This window comes from Zea mays, chromosome 2 (genome assembly GCF_902167145.1).
Source record: "Zea mays cultivar B73 chromosome 2, Zm-B73-REFERENCE-NAM-5.0, whole genome shotgun sequence".
NCBI classification, from domain to species: Eukaryota; Viridiplantae; Streptophyta; class Magnoliopsida; order Poales; family Poaceae; genus Zea; species Zea mays.
Window position 1 is genome coordinate 6,209,699 of NC_050097.1, and position 19,064 is coordinate 6,228,762.

General features: G+C 48.5%; 3 protein-coding genes across 4 annotated transcripts; all 3 read right to left on the reverse strand.

Moving 5' to 3' along the window:
* Positions 1-246: 246 nt before the first annotated feature.
* Positions 247-1,336, reverse strand: LOC103645858 (Sterile alpha motif (SAM) domain-containing protein). The gene has a single exon (XM_008670567.4). It carries the CDS (start codon positions 1,201-1,203, stop codon positions 586-588), a length of 618 nt encoding a protein of 205 aa, XP_008668789.1. The 5' UTR covers positions 1,204-1,336; the 3' UTR covers positions 247-585.
* A 5,613-nt stretch (positions 1,337-6,949) lies between these two features.
* On the reverse strand, positions 6,950-9,229 carry LOC103648355 (uncharacterized). 2 transcript variants are annotated; one of them, XM_020549250.2, is made up of 5 exons: positions 8,881-9,229; positions 8,685-8,731; positions 8,403-8,511; positions 7,461-7,519; positions 6,950-7,263 (listed from the first exon to the last, which is right to left on the reverse strand). In XM_020549250.2, exons 1-5 carry the CDS (start codon positions 8,954-8,956, stop codon positions 7,030-7,032), a joined length of 525 nt encoding a protein of 174 aa, XP_020404839.1. In that variant the 5' UTR covers positions 8,957-9,229; the 3' UTR covers positions 6,950-7,029. The 2 variants fall into 2 exon arrangements, with proteins under 2 accessions (XP_020404839.1, XP_020404838.1); XM_020549249.2 differs by having other exon boundaries at positions 8,403-8,514; positions 8,881-9,222.
* A 6,575-nt stretch (positions 9,230-15,804) lies between these two features.
* On the reverse strand, positions 15,805-18,682 carry LOC100274078 (uncharacterized). The gene has a single exon (NM_001148457.2). It carries the CDS (start codon positions 18,666-18,668, stop codon positions 17,340-17,342), a length of 1,329 nt encoding a protein of 442 aa, NP_001141929.1. The 5' UTR covers positions 18,669-18,682; the 3' UTR covers positions 15,805-17,339.
* Positions 18,683-19,064: the final 382 nt, after the last annotated feature.

The following is a 19,064-nucleotide window of genomic DNA, read 5'->3' on the forward strand; positions in this document are numbered from 1 at the left end:
TTGCAATGTCGTCGTGCGATCGAACCGAGCGGGTGTATATGGTAGTACTATGTTTCTGCCATATAAACTGGTTGTTCAATCTGCACCGATCACGATCAGGCAAGCAAGGTAGCACGTCGTACTGGCTCGCTGTCGTTGGCGCACGGTACCAGATATGCCCGCACCAAACCCGGCCAACTACGTTACCTACGTACATGGGAAGCTATAGTGACCAACGCCCCAAATTCAGAGATGGAATCATTGTCATGTAGTGAACTCCTGCCATACGAACAGCAGGGTATAAACTCGTTCAAACGAAGAACATACACAATTACACATCCACAACTTGATGAAGCCGCCTCTGCTGATCATACCGGCGGCAAAACCAGACGTCGTCCGGCCGATCGCCAGTTCCAGCCATAGACTCACTCACTAACGTAGACTGCATGTACATGCAAACAACATCGACAGGAAACAAAAGTAAAGCAACGACGACACTCACCACTCATATGAAACATATATAAGCACAAACCGTTACTAAACATAGCACTCCGAACGCTGATGCTTCCTCCGTCGTCCCAGCGTCATGCACTCGATGGCGGCGTGTCAGTTGGGCTTGAGGTCCTGGAACAGGCGGTCCCACCTGACCATCTCGCTGCCGCTCCCGCCCTCCACGTCGTCGCCAACCGCGTGCACGGCCGCGGCGGCCCTCCCACCGACGACGGAGGCTCTGGGCGGGGTGCCCTTGGGCTCCGACCTGGCCCGCCGCAGCGCCTTGTTGCCGCCGCGGCGCTGCTGGCTGTGCTTCGAGACACAGACGCCGCCGACGCCGACGCATGGTGGGCTGCGGCCGTCGCCGGGGCGCTGCTGCTGCTGCTGCGGCTGGGTCGTCGGGGGCACCAGCACGAGCGCCGTGGACGAGCAGTCGCCCTCGCGGCGCACGAGCGAGCGCACGTACCTGGCGACGCGGCCGAGGAGGAGGCGGGCCAGCGCCGCCGCGGGGCGGCCGGCTCCCGCGCGGCCGCGGCTCCGGCGGTCGCGCCAGGCGAGCTTCAGGATCTCCAGGCGGTGCTTGGCGACCGAGATGCCCATGCTGTGCAGGAACTCGTGGTCCAAGAAGGCCACGTCGTCGGCCTCCAGCTCGTTGCGCGCGAACACCAGCGCGTACTCGTACACCAGCGCCGGCTCCAGCCGCGCCCCCGACAGCCACGCGTGCCAGTCCATGCCCGCCCGCCGACCGCTTCGCTTCGCTTGGCTCTGCCTCTGCCTCTGCCGCGCGCGCTCGATCTGCAGTGCGCTGCGCTGCGCTGGCCGTCGTGCTACTAGGAGCTGGAGTTTATACCCAAAGTCTTGGTTTCCTGGGGGTGATGTGGTGTAATAATTAAATTGTACGTTTTGCGTGCCGCGTCTGATTGATGGACATCATGGGGGCAATCCGGACCGTCCGTTTCTCCGACCCGAGGAGGAGTGGCACCGGACGGGCACAGTTGGTGCCTGTGACTTTTGTCTCGTACTCCACTTTGCGTTACCTCCACGGCCACGAGCTAGTGCTGCATCCTACTCCTGTCACGTTATGCATATCGCCAGCGCTCCGATCCACAGTTAGTGCCTGTGAGGCTGTGAGCAGATCCTGCACACACTCTGAAGAATAAAAGAACTCTAAAGGGTTGTTTTAATCCGTTATTGCAGAGAAGTTGGAATCTACTTAATAGATAAAGCTATTTGACTTTGAATTTAGCGTTCCACCACTTTTCTAAACTTCAGATATAAATCTATCCTCAAATTTAAAAGGTGAGAGATGGAATTTGATTTTACGTATTACTAGACTATGTTTATAATTTGTAGCTTATAGCACGTTTTTTTGGCTCGCTATCATTAATATCTCCTCATATAGCGAACTTTAGTATACAAATATACTTCACATGAAACTACACTAGATTAGTTGATTTGTGTCTAAATTATAATTATTAAAATGAAATTCAATTCAATGGGTCTAAACGGGTTCCCCAGTATTCGAGTTCACTCTACTCGAATTTGGCTGGACGATTTATTATTAGTTAACAAAGAAACAAATAGCTCCACTTAGATTGATCTTGTCGTTTACTCTCCCATTTTCAAATTAAAGTTCATTATACGTATATGCTAAGTCAAACTTCTCTTAATTTGATCTAAGTTATTAGAAACAAATATAACAACAATTATCTTACCAAATTAGTTATGGTTTACATGAATTATGTCTTGACGGTGCATTTATTTGAAAATATAAATGTGATATGTTATTTATTAAAACAGAATTAAAACTTAAAAGGTACTTAGAACAGAATTAAAGTGCATTAATAGAGCATCTCCAACGATGTACCTTAAAATAGTGTCTCAAAAAATTTAAATACCATATCATTTAAAGTGTTTAGGACACTAAAAATATATTGAGCTTGGTTAAAAACTAAATCATATATTTTAGGAAACTAAAGTATGTTATTAGGAAAAGAAAAGGTTGAGAATGACGTAGAAAAAGGATATAGCATTAATATGAAGTGTAGTATATTTGAGTCACTTCATGACTTGCTTTATATTTTTTTAATAAAAAGTTATAAAATAGATTATTATTGGATCTATTTTTATGAGTTGAATTCTATATTTTTTAAAATATAGCGTTTAACACATTGTTAAACATGCCCTTGTAGTATGGAATATATATGATACTCACTTTGTCTCAACTTATAGTTCTTTTGATTTTTTTTACCTACTCATTTTATTCAAAAAAAAATGGAAAAAACAAAATTTTAAAGTCATAATTAAAGTATATTATATACTGAACAACATCATGGTTATAAATAATAATAATAATAATGATTTTTTAGTAAAACAAGCTAATCAAATTTGGAGTAAAAAAGTTAAATATATTATAAATTGGAATTGGAACGGGGGAGTATATAATTGGGGACTTTGGTACATGGTACTCCCCCGTCTCAAAATATAAGTCATTCCACGGACTGCATGCAGAGGAAGCGCGCGGGGGTGATGAGTGAGAAAGAAAGAAGACGAGTACGAGACGAACGAGCACGCAGGGGATGTGTTGTGATGTGCCGTAAAGCCCAGTAGTGCTCGTCGCTAATGTTCCAGCCGCCGCTGTACGCGGTGAGGTTGGCAAAGGGGTCGCTCCGGTGAGTCCTCGCCGCAGCCAGCACGAGGGAGTTGTTCGTCGGAGGCGCAGCGTCGGCGAGCAACCTCCTCCATCGCGCCACTATCCCCCTCCCTTGGCCATCTGCCCAATTTCATGGCGCAAAGTTATACAACAAATATCGTGGGAACAATTTTACACGAGTCGATCGAGAGGGGAACCAAGGGGAAAGCATGAGCACGTGGAGCACATGGTGGCGCGCCTAGCCTGGAAACGGAGACGGAGCATGGTCATGACCTGCTGCCGCGCCTGGCGCCTCCAATCCAAAACAACCATGCCAAAAGTAGCAACAGGAAACACGATTCAGCGATCGGGGATTCGGGAATCGGGGGTGCACGTGCACGGTGCACCTCCAAAAATAGCACCGGCCTATTCGGTTGCGCATTTGCATTTGCATTTGCATCTCGAGGCTTGCTCGGCCCAGTCCTTCGAACCATTGGGCCCAATCTAGAGTCACAGGGAAAACGGCCCTTGTTTGTCTCAGCTACCGGCCCTTGTTTGCAGGTGCCTTTGGTTTGGCATGAAATGGAAATATGCATGGGTCTCCCATCTAAAGTCTAAACTGCTCCCTCCGTTCTCGTTTTTCTTTATAAAAAAAAAGCTAAAATACTTTGAAGTATAAATAACTAAATATATAAAAATAGAACACCTATTATATCGAATAAATCCATAGTAAACTTGTTTAAAAGCACAAAATATCTATAAGTCTGGCTTCGTTAAATATAGATTTATTAATTTGAGACGATGGAGTATTTAGTATTTACTGAAAAAAACGAAACATAGAACAGACTCAGTCAACTGATCTGGTCTGTTTTTTTGCCCATCCGGCTCTGAGGCTCTCTGTGCTGTGCCTCCCCCGTTGCAGTCAGGCAAGGCAACATATAATAATGTCACGTATTCAGTGAGACAGTTTGATTTTCCAGTTTGTCCCGAGTATTTTAAACCTTGAAAAAAAAAAGCAACAGCAGGTTCTCAAGCCTTCTCTGCTCGAGAAGGATATGTGTGTGTACTCGAGCAGCATATATGCAGGATGGGCGCGCGCTGAAGGAAACCCTTTCCATCCTTCTTGTTCCGCGATGCCCGGGCCGCCGCTGCCACTGCCAGCCTGCGACTTGTTTTTATATAATACATTGCTCGCTTCCGATCCGTCAGAACGGCGCAGTCAGGGGCAGCTAGCTGGGCAATCAAATCATCAACATCGTCAGGTGGTTGTCAGCGTTGAGCCATACAAAAAACGCGAGCACGGACTAGTGGACTACAGTAAAGCACTAAACAAAGCCCCCTCGTGACTGGCCCTGGTCTGGTGACTGTACTACTGTAGATACGCGTCCCAAAGCAACGCATCATGCATGATGCATACATGACGAGTCAAGATCGACTCAAGACCCGGTCGAAAAGCTGTAGCGGTACGTCACGTCAGTAACAATCTCTTTCCGTTACAGTGGCAGTGGAAACGCAGCTGCATGCATCCCATTCCACCGGCATCTCACCGTCGTCATGCACTCATGCTCCCGTATGGGTATGGCGCAGTATTTTTCTACGGGGCCGCCGGCCTTGCGCGGTGGCGTAGCGTACGCGCGGATGGCGGTCGACAGGCAGGTCAGCAGACGGCACGGTACGCCCGCCCGCCCGGACTGCCGCCCCCCGCGCGGACCGCGTCGCCATCGCCGGGGTGGCGCGCGCGTACCTCCTGCCCGTGCGCTGTGCCCCCCTCCCGTCCACCAGCTGGCCTTGCCCTAAAGATGGCCATTTATGACATGGCACGGACGTCCGTCCGTCCGTCCGTGGTAGGGTAGACACGATTTGAGGGTGGTCGATAGGTCTGGTATGATCTGTGGAGGAAACATACATCTATCAACGACCCAGGCACGGTCCTAAAGATTCCCGTGCTAGCTAGACCTAAGGCTCAACACTCCTTAGGCTCAAAACATGTTCGATTTTAGTTTTTAAGAATATATTACAACACATCACACTTGTTTATTACATCAGAGCCCAATACATTCGCACATCCATATTTCAGTCTCACGATATCACAAGGTGATCAGTGGCGGCTGACGAGAGAAGCTTATTTGTGATGGTCGAAGGTGGGTGGCGGTGTCAGTTGGCATCGCTCTCCCTGAGGATCGCCGGCCGAACGGCCGCGCCTCACCAACCCGTCCGCTGATCTGATTGGAACTTTAGCTACTGAGAAATGATTAGTACGTAGTGTGCATGTGCACATTACAAAGTCGATGGATGAAGACGAGTAAGTAACTAGATCGAGCGGGGGCGGATCGGAGTTATCACGAATAAAGAAATAATAATCATAATAAAGGCATCATGCATGCATGCATGCATGCAGTGAGAGGCAGTCGTCGGCCCCCGTCGTCCGCGGGGGACTCGAGATGAGAAACGCCAAGGAAGGCTTTTGTAATAGTATCTCGTCGTCACAAAAGGCGCAGCATTTCCTGCGATGCTGTCCAGTATCGATGGGTCACTAGACTGTACGCGCGGCTATTCTATGTATTCAGGATCAGCTTGACTGACCGGACCGGGTCGAGAGCTGAGCTCGAGCACTCGCTAGCTAGCTATACTACGGCTAGCAACCACTAGTACAGAGAAGTTCTATAGTGGCGGTTGTAAACCTATTTATAGTGGCGTTTTTCGTAACCGCCAGTGCTAGGGGCCAGTAGAAATCATCATTTTCACAGGCGGGTAACTGAGGACCGCCAGTGAAAATCGATTTTCACTGGCGGTCGGCGTAACAAAACCGCCAGTGAAAATCGATTTTCACTGGCGGTCGACGTAATAAAACCGCCAGTGCAAATCGTTTCCAGGAAACATAAAACATATTTTAAAAATAGTTAAAAAAAATTTAGTTTTATTAGGCCCACCCCACCCCACTCGCCCGTCTCCGTCGAAGTCGCAAGTCGCGGCATTTTTCGCGCGCTACGCGGTTGTTAGTATTCGAACCGTCGACCTCACCCTCGCGCGTACCCTCCCCTACCACTCCGTCTATGACATGTCTTGTGTCTAGTTTGTAGTTGTTTTCTCCACATATTACAACCATTTGAGTGTAAATTGCTTATTTGAGACCCTAAACGAATTCAAATAAAACAGTTGTCAACTACAAAGATAAATAACTTTTGAAGTTCTACAACTTTTATTTTGACACTTTTTTCATCCGAGGTACTTTGCAAAATTTGAATTTTAAATTTGACATACTTAGATTCAATTTTTGAGAACCGAAATGAGTTCAAACAAAAAAGTTGTCAACTACAAAGTTTCATAACTTTTAGAGATCTACAACTTTTATTTTGGTGGTTTTGTCATACGAGGCCGTTTGAAAAACTCGAAAAATTAAGGATAAAAATGATTTCTAGTGGCGGTTCCTTAAGAAAACCGCCACTAGAAATCGTATTTCTAGTGGCGGTTCCTTAAGAAAACCGCCACTACAAATCATGGATTTCTACTGGCGGTTTTCTTAAGGAACCGCCAGTAGAAATACGATTTCTAGTGGCGGTTTTCTTAAGGAACCGCCACTAGAAATAACACAGTCGGTGGATAACCGAAACCGCCTGTAAAAATATATCGTCCCCGCAGGCTTTGAGCCTTTTTGTACTAGTGAACTACCACTAATCTAACAAACAAACGGACAGAGCTAACAGGCCGGCCAGTCGAAAGCACCACCAGGCATGTGCGTAGAGCTAGAGGTAGCTATATATATATATATATATATATATATATATATATATATATATATATATATATATATATATATATATATATATATATATATATATACTTGAGCTGCGCGCACCAACTCACGTGCTGCGCTGGTGGTGGTCTTCCATTCGTATAGCCAAGCCCACCACCAACAACGACACCATTCAGTTGTGGATGGGAGGCTTTCGCGTGGCGGGCGAGTAGTCCATCCCGGCGATGTCCATGATGTCCGGGTAGTACGCCACGCCCGGGGCCGGGGAAGAAGAAGAAGAAGAAGCCGCGGACGTCGTCGCCGCCTCCGCCGCCTCGTTTTGGTGGCGCCCATGCTGCGCCTGCGCCGCGGCGGCCTCGCCGTCCACCGTTGTGCTGCTCTGGACGTTACCCGTCGAGACATTGCTCTGTACACATAATAATAAGTAGATCGATATCCAAGAACGTGAGAGTTGTTGCTAGCATGGAACGAGAAAACAGAACATCTGTGCATGGATGCATGCATGTCGACACCGTGCGAATGTTCAGAAGGTGGCGGCTGAAAGTTAGCTATATAGCCTGAAAACGAACGAACGCATGCATGCATGCATGCATGCACACTGACCTGCTGCTGCTTGGCTCCCGCTGCTGCATCAGCGTGCGCCGCTGCCTTTTTCACCTTTCCTGCATCATCGTCAAAGAGAGGTTACAAACAAACCACCTGCTGTTAGTTTAAAAAGTTGCAGGTGCGGAAGGTAAAATTAAAGCTAGCTATACTAGGTGCCAAATTAACTGCCAAAAGCTTTCGCTAGCGCATATGTATTCTATTATATCTTCCAACTTTATCGATGCTGTTGACTAGCTAGCAGCGCACGGGACCAAGGCTTGTGCAAAGAATGTTACTGTACTAATGCCTCTAGCTAGGCGCGTAGCCGCCGACTGACATATACTGGATTTGCTGCCAAATGCATGAGTATTTCTTTCAGTGCCGGTACCCGTTAATTTTACATAATGCATGCTAATAATGTGCAGAGAGTGGAACCTTGGGTTGACCTTGCACGTGAATAAATGCATATGCGTGTCCAGATAGAGAGAGAGAATATGAAGAAAAAGAAATTGGAGCAGGAAAAATACAAGCTTATTATTGTGTGCAGAGCTAAAATGTGCTTTAATCAACTAGATTACAGGTACTCATACATAACAGAGATATTATATATATTGTGGCCTCGTGCGGAACATAATATGAATAACAGTGCTACAAACTAGCTAACTAGCTTAGCTTCTCCCTTTACATTATTCTCCAAGCCAAGAGATGACGAAGAAGAAGCATGAAGAGAAGAAGAAAAACTACGGGCCGGGTAGTCAGCTAGTAGTACGCTAGGGGATGAAGAAAAATGTGCAAATGGGTTTGCTCGCGGACAGCTTGGTCAGTGGTGATTCGGCTCATGGCCACTTGGCCCATAGTAATCCTCATGGAACCTCGGCGCCGCATGCGCGCTGATGATCATCGCCACTTCGCTATACCTGCTGCCAACAACAGTAGTAGGGGTCATCTGCTTCGTTGTACCTGAGCAACGCCGCCGCCCATCGGGAGCGCAGTGCTTCCTCACCGAGTCGCCGGCGGCAGCAATGGATGCTGCTTCCCCACCGCCGCCGCTCTTGGGATCGGCCATCATCTTCTGGTTATTGGCACGGGATCGAGACAAAGACAGCAAAATAAGCCAAGCACAGCAAATCTGGTCTGATTAATTTCTTTTCATACGGTAGGAACTGATCGAACAAGTGCTTCGATCACGCACGTACGGTAGCTCGTTTATATATACTCGTATATATATATATATGTACTGACCTTTTTGCTGTTGATTGCTTCGTGTAACTGCCTGTCCATCCTGATTCCTGCTTGGAGAGAAATAGAGAGAGAGGGATTATATTACGCATGGCCAGATCAGTATGTAGTCCGGGGCGGATACACACACACCTCACAGGCCAGCACTAATGAAGGGAGACACGGCCATGCATACATATATGAGTTGAAGCAAGCATACCATGTGCTCTTGTCGTAATCTGAAGCAGCAGCAGCAGAAGAGCAGCGAAGGCCACAGCAGGAGTCCTCATCTTCATCTCGTCCTGTGTGGCTCTGTGCTGATCCAACAAACAACTCGGTCGTCGGTCGAAGAACCAGATGCGGTGGTCTGTCCTGCTAGTGCTAGCTGCTGAATGCGAAGTACAGTAGTAGTAGCTGGATCGAGCGGTGGGATGGAATGGAATGGGAGCAATCGGCAAGAGGCTTGAGAGGCGAAGTGTGACCTCGGTCGTCGCCTACTCGCCTGTATATATATACTCACTCACTCACACACCGTCAGTGCCTCAGTGGTCTCCCCCGGCCTTGGCCACTGCAGTGTGATCGATGGAGCAGTACTAGCTGACATGTCTCACGCACACTCTCCCTAACTAAGGGCAGCAGCTTAAGAATCGAAACAATTAGGAGCGCGCTGGGTCGAAGCCAATTCTTTAATCCAGCCATGTACCGTGGCTGTATCTGGAGTTTTGGTTGGGCGACCGGCCGCTTTTTAAGGAAGGATGAAGATGTTCCCTCCAAAACTCGGCGCATGCTTGTTTTTTTTTCCATAATGATTTAATCTATATAAACTACTTTGCTTGCCGTACGTGACGCAGTTATAAAACTACTATAGTCCAAACAACTCCCCTGGGTTTTTCTGGTCTCTGAATCTTAGCAGACGACGATCGAGGAGGGCTGGATTCAGATTTGTCAATTATCGTGACTGATCAGGTGACCGCAACTCTTTGTTTTTTTTTTAATAAACCGGCCGGAGGAGTAACATTACATAGGCCAAAAAGTAAGCCAAGTTTAGGGTCGGAACGTGACTGTTAGGTAGTGTTTGGTTGAAGTGCAAGTAGAACGGAGTTGTTCTGTTCCAGTTTTGTTGCTGTTTGGTTACAAAGGACCTAGAACGGAATGACTTTAATTAGGGAATATTCTCCTCAGATCCGGAACCATTCCGCTCCAAAAAATCAATCGGACGGAGCCGCTCCGTTCCCATCCCGCTCTCACAGTCACGCTCCGTTCGGTTCACTCTGCAACCAAACAAAAAACAAAGCCGCTCTATTCCAGATTACCAAACACAGAACAGAGCGGCTCCGTTCATAGAATCAGAGATGGAACGACTCCGTTCTACTTGGCTCTTCGACCAAACACTACCGTAATTATAAGTAAAAAATTTTCTCGATCACTGAAAACGAACGGAAGGAGTACCATACGTACCCTCTCTCTCTTCGTCGTCTTCTTTTTTGATGTATAGCACATTAGCACCACATTGTTGTTGCGGTGGTATACTGGTATGGTATCCGCACGATGGGGCTAGAGCAAAAAGAGAAAGTGGAGGGAGCGTACGTGAGTTTGAACAAATTCCGTTCCCAAGGCAAAGGTCCCGGCCGAGCAGCGAGCTCCAACCGAGTCAATGTCAATGCATGCCGCTCATACAGCAAGCAAGCATGCCATGTCGTACCACATGATATCGCGGCTCTCCTTCATACCGGCCGGCACATCGCCCTGTCTCTTGGACATGCATGGACAGTTCGAGATTATATTAGTACTCCTACTAGGTTTGTAGTACACACTAAACCCATTATTATATCAGGTTTGTAGTACGATGAGCTAGGGGTTGAGGACTACTCGCTCCATAGAGTAGCGTAGACAAAGCATGCATGTTGTGGTAAAAAAAAAAAGATGTTGGAAGGGGGAGTGGAGTGTGGATCGGAGGCCCAGCCCAGGTCATTGGGAGGAGTACGTATTACAGTGCCACCTTGGCCTGCCGTGTGGGAGTTTGGGCACGTTGGGACTTGGACACCGTACAGTAACAGGTGTTAGGCGTACCGTAGGCTCATCAATTCGAAGCTGAAAGCTCTTGGGCAGAGGCCCCTTCCTCCTCCTGTGTCTGTGTGGATCAGGAGGGTCTAGCCGTTCAGGAGGTGCGTGGTGTAGTCACTGCTCTCAGTCGTCGTCTGAGTGAGTGAGCCTATGACTGACTGATGCGTCCAAGTGGGAGATCCGATCCATTATCAACCGTCATCCATCCCGATCGACGGCGCCTTTGACCAGATGCGCGCTGTTCAAAGCCCGGCCACGGGGCACGCACGCCGCGCGTTGCATATGCATGCATGCACGGGCCTGCGCTGCGCATGCACAGGCACGGCTGCGTGCATAGTAGCCGTACGTGTACGTACGCCCTTGTTTGGGGGCATTGCCGGTTGGCATTCACGCAACACTAACAACTAGCAACGGGGGTGTGTCAATTTCCATCTAGTACTGCTACCACTGATCGGCTCTGAAGCATGAAGAATCTGGCGGTCAGGTCAAAAAGAGGCCCCCTGTACGTCCTGCCGTCTGGAGCACGACGGAGAGAACGCGGCGCCGGCGCACAAAAGCAAAACGGAAAGCCTCCCCCGGCGGCCCCTTTTCTCCTGTCATCATTCCCATGTGCGAGCGACCGAGGGCGCGCTTAGCACTGTGCCACTTGGTGGCTCTAGGCGAGACCGGCCCCGGCACGTACGACGCGGCCGGCGATCGTGCCAGTCGTCCTCGCCCCCCGGTCTCTGATGCGCGCCGGAACGATTGGACGTCTGACACGGATACATGATCGGCTCGTGGGGCAGACCTACAAGCTGCAGCAGGTATAAAGCTAGCCAAAATACATCTAAATCCCGGCCAATCCACCTAAGCCACGTGGAATGAGAATAACCGAACAAGTCCTTAGTCGGATGGATGGATACATGAAATGTTTGATCCAATAATCAGGTTGTTTTCTTTGTACCGGGCCTGGAAGAGGAGTACATTCATAGCTTGAATTTGCACTCGATGCTTTGAGGAGTACATTCGAAGTTGCTGAGTTTGAAGCAGGTATAGTATAAAGGAGTTGCCTTGCAAGAAGTTTGGTATCAAGGTCTATGAAGGAGTTGTACCGTTTGAGTTAGGATTTGGTTACTACTGCGACTGCGACTATTCTTATGGAGATCTTTGACAAAGGAGACCCATGAACGTGTACTGTACTTTGCAGAGTTACGCTGACAAATCCAAAAGCTCAGTGAACGAGCGTCACCACTTTGCAATGAACCGTGCATGCATGGGCAAAACTTGCCACGAGATGGTACTCCAACAATGCAACAAGCAGAAGCAGAGCCGGCCGCCGTGGGGTCAATACAGCGGTTAGCCCGTCGATTCGGGGAACGCAGCTGATGCTGTATCCAGCCGGTACGCACGTACAATACGTCGTCGTGTACGTCTTCATCAACCGCCATGTCCATCAGATCAACCAAAGCTGCTCACCGCCGATGGATAGATCCGTGACCGGCCGGACCTTATTGCCCGCTGCCACTGCCGTGTCGCAGGCGTAGGGAGCCACAAGCTGCTGCTGTCACGAACACGATGTGACGCAAACTAGCTAGGAAGCCACCGCGGCGATCGACGCCCGGATGATCTCGATGGATCGATAGACGATAGATAGGTGCGAGGTCATGGAGATCAGAGATCACCGTCGGCGTCGTCTATGTCGACGGCGCGCGGCCAGGAAAGCAATCGGCCATATGGGTCCTGCTGGCGGTTACCTACCTACTAGCCGTACGGCGCGGCACGATACTTACGCAGCTGTCGATCGCGGCGCCCTGGCGGCTTGCTCTGTCGACGCACGGCACGGTCAATTTAAAGCAACCTGTCCGGCGTGGGCCGTGTCCCGGACGAGCATCGTGCGCGCCGCGCCGTGTCGGGGACGACGACGTCGCACGCATATATGCGCGCACCTTGGCCATGCGTCGGAGGATCCGATTCGAGCATGGCATGGCATGAGATCCGACGGTCCAACACGCGTGCAATCAGTCACCGTAAGTGTAACCACACCACGGAGATTGATCGATCGAGCGGATTGCTCCACAGTCTATTCATCGTCGATCCTTTCATGTCGTGCATCTTGGCGGCCGGGGGAGAGCTAGGCACTCTCAGTCTTAGGTGGCGAGCCGGCCGGTCGACGACGACCTTTCCGTGCGTGGCCGCACGCAACAGTGACACCAGCATGCGCGTTCGTTGTCCACGGCGCCGCGCGCTGACGCCGACTCGCTGGTACCGCCCCCTACCGACGGGTCGCTGCGCTGGCCATGGCCCGTCGCCCATTGGGGCATGGGCGTGGGCGTGGCCGTGGCGCTGTCGCCCCGCGAGCACGCCGCCCTGTAAGGGGACAACGTCGTTAGCGCACGTCCGCGCGAGCGCCATCCAGCGGATCGGAGGAGGCGCCCGTCGCGGCCCCGCGGGGCATGGCGTGTCGTCGAGATGTCCCAGGCCGTCGGCACGGCGCCATTACTGCGTTGCTCTCCCGATCCAGGCATGCTCCGGCGGTCCCGGCCGATACGGACGGCTCCAGCCACGCCGCCCGGCCCCGCGCGGCCGACGGCCAGCGGATCCGACGCGCTGGCTGCAGCTAGGTCGATCACGTACGCGCGTGCGTACACGGTACAATAAGATGTACGTGCAGGACCTGTCTGGCCGTCTCGATCTCAGGCAAGTCGTCGTTGGGCCAGGGAGGAAGACAGTGCGGCAGCTGCCGGTACGCGCGCCTGCAGACATGGGGCTGGGGGGGGGGGGGGGGGGGGGCATGATATGAACGCCCCGTAGCGTACAGGGAGCAGGTCGTGCCTACGTGCCCGTCGCCGAACAAGGCAGCAGGAACAGCACGCTGCCGTTCTGGTGAGGCTGTCGACAGTTTGGTGCATACGTTGATACAAGCATTGAGCGGCGCAGCGGAATGCATGGACCAACAAATGTACGACTGGAGAGTGGAGACACATGGTCGATCGTCTGGTTGCCATCAAGATTATGCATGTCACTGTCACATACAGATTCATTACGCTCCTACTATCTGAACGATTTGACAACGATTTCATACATGATTGCCTATGATCAGCTATTCGTATGTCAGAGTACAGTACAATACTACATAGAGATAAAAAAAAGAACATGTACTGAACCTAGAAAACAAAGAAACAGATTTAGGGCGTCGCCTGACTCATTCTGTCGAACACGTTGCGCACGCTATGCATGGCACTAGCTTGATCTAATACCAAGGCAGTTTGGAGAAAGCTATTTGTCGGTATAATATCAGGTGCTAGGAGAAAGATGTTGCATTTTTTCTACACTCCAAAAGATGATTGCATTCATTGTGTATTGATGCACTCTGGAGTACTCTGTATCCTTCCTCGGATTCTCATAAAGCAACGACACAATGACTTCCTAGCATCAAACTCATTCAAGGCAAGGCATCTAACATTTTACATATTTCCAATTTAAATCTTCCTCCTAAGTGCACAGAAACTCCAAATCATTCGCACTGCCGGGCTGATCTCGTCCAAAATCGGCCAAAGGATCGAACCGGACTTCTTGCACCTTAATTGGGTTACAATAACCATATTAGTTGCAACTCCCTTCACACCGTGCTATAAAAAAAATAAGGGAAGCCAGCATATAAACCAACGTTAGTCATACCTTATCATCTTAATAACTACATGCATTCGATCTGCATTAATGCAGTTTGTGAGGGGAAGGCTGCCACAATTATTTCACCGATGCTACACCGAATGTTGGAGCTTCCTCGACACAGCTGTGATTGCATCTATGGTGACTTCCTCTTCGAATCTCAAAGGTATTCTCGGTTCATAAATATATGACACCATTATATTTAAAAAAAAACTTTGATCACTCGTCTTATTCAAAATAATAATAAGTTATCATTTATTTTGTTTTGATTTATTTTATCATTTAAGATAGTTTATGCTTGCTTAAACTTTTACATTTTTTGAATAAATATTTTAAATAAGACGAGTGATCAAAATTTTCTATTAGTGGATAAGGCTATAGACTAAGGTCCTATATAAGCTAATAGTGGCAACAGAGCCGAGATTTCACACATAAATCGTAACCCTAGAACCCAAACCTTTTAGATTTTGGGACCTACCCAAGACAAATCCCAAATAAGCACATATCTAGTCAAGATTTGCCCAATACAACGAGTAGAAGAAGAGGAAATTGAAGAGAGCCACCAAAAAAACTTAGCAGATAAATTAAAGGGGTTCATCTACCTCTTGGACACATTCAAATAGTGCATATGTTGTAACTGATTTTGCTTGAAAGCCTTAGAAAGCTGTAATCAACTAGTTCTTGAGTTGTTCCCATATGATGATCGATGTTAGATGAAGGGACGAGGACCAAGTTTAATCTACCTCTTGCCGCCATAAAGAATGATTTGGTCAATACCATTGTGCTTTCGCCGAATGATGCAACAATTGCCTTCTGACTCATGAGAAATTACTTCAGGTCAGACTGCCCATCGTACGAAGAAAAGCATAGAAAACTTGTAAATAACATGTCAAGGGACTGCTTTCAAATTCCTTGAGAGTGGAGATGCACCAGTCGCAAATAAAACTGACATAGCCTTACTCTTTTTGGATGAAGGTGTTCATGTTGAGATATCTGTTATACTCTTGCCTTTGTTCTAGATATTCTTCTCTTATCATGCGCTAAAGCTCTTCTGAGGCTTCATCTATTTATCTTTGAAGATGAGTAGCCTGAAGCAACTTTTGTTTTTCTATCTCCGTATGTATTTGGATGGTTTCTATCCCCTCAATCTCCGCATCGATATCATCTTGCTCAATCACTCTTAGTTTTTCTCTCTTAGTATCTTTGATTATTAGCTTGGATCTAGTTGACATCTTTAGTGTAGCCTTGCTCTTCAGCATTGTTAACGCAATATGTTAGGCTATCAATCATTTTCCTTCGGGAAGGCATATTTGTGATCATTGATGAGTTCACAAATTTGGGCACCAAATATTAAGGACCCATCAAAATTCTAAAAAACAACAACGGGTCAACACAGTTAAATTCTCGAAGAGACCGTCTCTACAAGATTTTCCATACGTATTGTATTTTAACTTCATTTATGATTCAGAAGCTTATGATTGTATCATGCAGTTTCTTTGATAGGGCATGTACAACCCACAAAAATTGATAAATATAGAGTATCCAGAGCTGTATCTACAAGATTTTCCGACGACGCTAAAGCTTTGGCTTCCGTACCTTCGGCTTCATTCATCTTTAGCTTGGTTCATATGTTTCGAGGCTTTTCAAAAAGGGGCCTTCCTTGATTGGCATTATTAACCTGAAAATCATTTGAACGTTCATTTCATCAATTTAGGCTTTCTGTCAGAAAGCCTCTCCCCCAAGACTAAGCGAAGCCATAGATTCAGACTTCCTACGAGAAGTCCTGTTGCGCTTTTGACAACACAGTATGTGGCATGCCAATTGTCAATGTCCTCCAAGCTGCTCAGTACGTGGCATTCAAACATATCTATTCTGAATTTTCTCCTCATGGGCCTGCATGGTACTTCCATCAACGTGCTTGTGTCACCAGTTTCTCATATTTTGTGAAGCATCTTGATTTGATTCCTACTGGGTTTGGACTCAAGAGAATCTATGCCTGACCAAGTTGCCACTGCATGCCAAATCTGTTACGAACAGAAGCCAGTTGATAATCAAAGGAGAACCCAGTTCATGCTGCTCACAGGAGAGCTAACAAGTTGAGTTTGAATGCCATGATTGCCATCTATCCCCTGCCAAGTAGTTTGTCTGATGTGATGGCTTCACTTAAGGAGCAACCACATGAAGATCAGAAGATCTGCATTCCATCTAAAAGTTTTGCATTTCGACTTTCATCCCAATTTAATTCAGTAATAAATGAGCCAAAAAATGAGTCTGATATGACATGATAAGTACTTGAAGTATTCATGCTCCAAGTCTCGCCATGAAACTGTTTAGCAAGCTGAAGCTGACTTACCAGTATTCCTGCTCCAGGTCTCGTCATGAGCTGTTTAGCAAGTTGAAGCTGACTTACTAGGGACCTTACAAACTACATGGCCTTTGCTTCATTGCTGATTCGTCTTGGTTCTTTCATCCACTTCTTATGTCAACTGGGGTGGACGCCCATGAGCGTATAAAAAAGGGCGGATCTAGTGCCGGAGGCTCACACAGGAGCGAGGTCTGGGGAAGGAATAAACCGAGGCAAGTCTTCCCCGCAAATACGAAGAGGCTGCTTCGAATGTGCGACCTGGTGACTCAGTGAGAGTTCTCACCGCTGCACCAGACCCATGAGCATATGATAATTCTTTTTCCTACACATGTGACCATGTCCACCTATGATTCCAGGAACACATAATGCTCTGGAGGCCCACCTCTTCCACAGATTTATCAGATAATAACCTAATGATAACTGATGGCAATGCAATATGATTGTCTGCTTTGAATTCCATATAAAATCCATGAAATCATATTAGATCTCCTTGAATGAAAACAGCCTATATTTGGGAACATGAGCATATTCAAACAATTGTTTCGATGATAACAATGGGTAGTAGAACATGATAATGTACATCCCTGTCTAGCTCACAGAAATCAAAGCACACCATCTAATGTGTTATCACTATCAGATTCTGCTTCTGGCAACTTAGTCCCCAGCTCTTTCCTGGGCTTAGGTGAGAGTCCCTTCGCAAGCATTTTCTCATCATACTTCCTAGCCAAATCCACCATACCCTTTTGCAGTAATGCATCAATAAGTGCATTGTATGCAAATGCATCCGGGCTAAGACCCTGCTCTTCCATTGCCTTCCACACAATGAACACCGGCCGAAGGAACCCCCAGCGTCCAAACCTCTTAATAAGCATGACATATGTGTCCATCCTTGGCTGGCAACCCCTCTCAAGCATTTTCTCAAACAGTCCGAGGACCTCTTGTGGACGGCTCAAATACTGGAAAAAGCAATGGTATGTGAGCACGTCGGGCTTGCAGCCAGTCTTGCGCATCTGCTGAACAAACGCATACCCTTCCTTGAACCTACCCTCCTTGCAGAATAACTTGATAATCGCATTGTAAGTGGCAATATTTGGTTTGCAACCGGCATCAACCATCTGTCTGTACAACCTTACAGCAGAGTCGACGCCCTGTGCCATCCCAACAGCATGGATCGCAGTGTTGTAAGCAACAGTATCGATTCGAATGCCTCTCTGCTTCATCTCCTTGAAAACTTTGAAAGCCTTCCACGGCTTGCCTGACTTAGCAAGGGCATCCATGTATATCGAGTAGGAATGGAGGTCCTTGGCAACGCCGCGGCGGTCCATGTCGAACCACAGCTGGCGGAGACGCGCCCAGGCGTGGGCCTTAGCCCACCCACGGAGGAGCAGGTTGTGGGTCTTCGTGCCCGGTGGGAACGGCGGCGGGTCCTTGCCGAAGCATAGGTGGTCGGCCTCGTCGACGCGGCGGTGGTCGCAGAGCGCGTCGACGAGGATGTGGAAGGAGACCTCATCGCAGAGTCCGATGGAGGCAGCGGTGGATTCGAACGCGTGGAGGGCGTCGTCGATGAGGTTGGCGGCGGCGAGGCGGTTGAGGAGGGCGCGGAGCGCGGGGCGGAGGAAGGTGGGGTCCCCAGGATCGTGGTGGGAAAGGAGGAGGGAGGTGGCGAGCGGGAACTCGAAGTGTTTGCCGAGTATGTCGACCGCTCGGGCGAGGGTGGCGGCGGTCGGGGGCAAGTTGGCGCCGGCGGGGGAGGCGGACCAGTGGAAGAAGTCGAGCGCCCGGCGCCAATCGTTGGCGTAGAGGGACAGCGTCTTGAGCACCGCCGAGGCGTCGAGAGAGGAGGGCAGTGTGGGAGCGGGCGCGGGCGCGGGTGCGTGCAGACTGGAGAAGGGGAGAGCGAGGCGGCGGTGCCGCCGGACGAGGAAGAGCATCTCACAAAGCAGAGCAGCCGGAGGTAGCCGATTCCTACAGTGCCGCGTGTTAGAGATGGCAACGGCGCTTGCGACTCGGCCTGCCTCTGGCCGGCCCAAGCCCAAACCGGCTGCTGGTGATAATTGGGGAAAAAAACTTTTTTGACTTCATAAACTGAAGTACTAAACTATCGTAATCTAGGTTTCAAAATCTTTTTGAAAGTCTAATTTTTTCCTCTAGCTCTAAAACCGAACAGACTGCCTCCTTCAACACCCAACCATTTAAATTATCTCAATGTCCTTGTTAGAAGTGATTATCAAAGTGGTTTTTATCAATTTTATTAAAATTTGTGTGTAAAGAATTAATAAGGTTTTAGAAATCACGGGAAAAACCTATACCCAAACAGTAAAAACTTA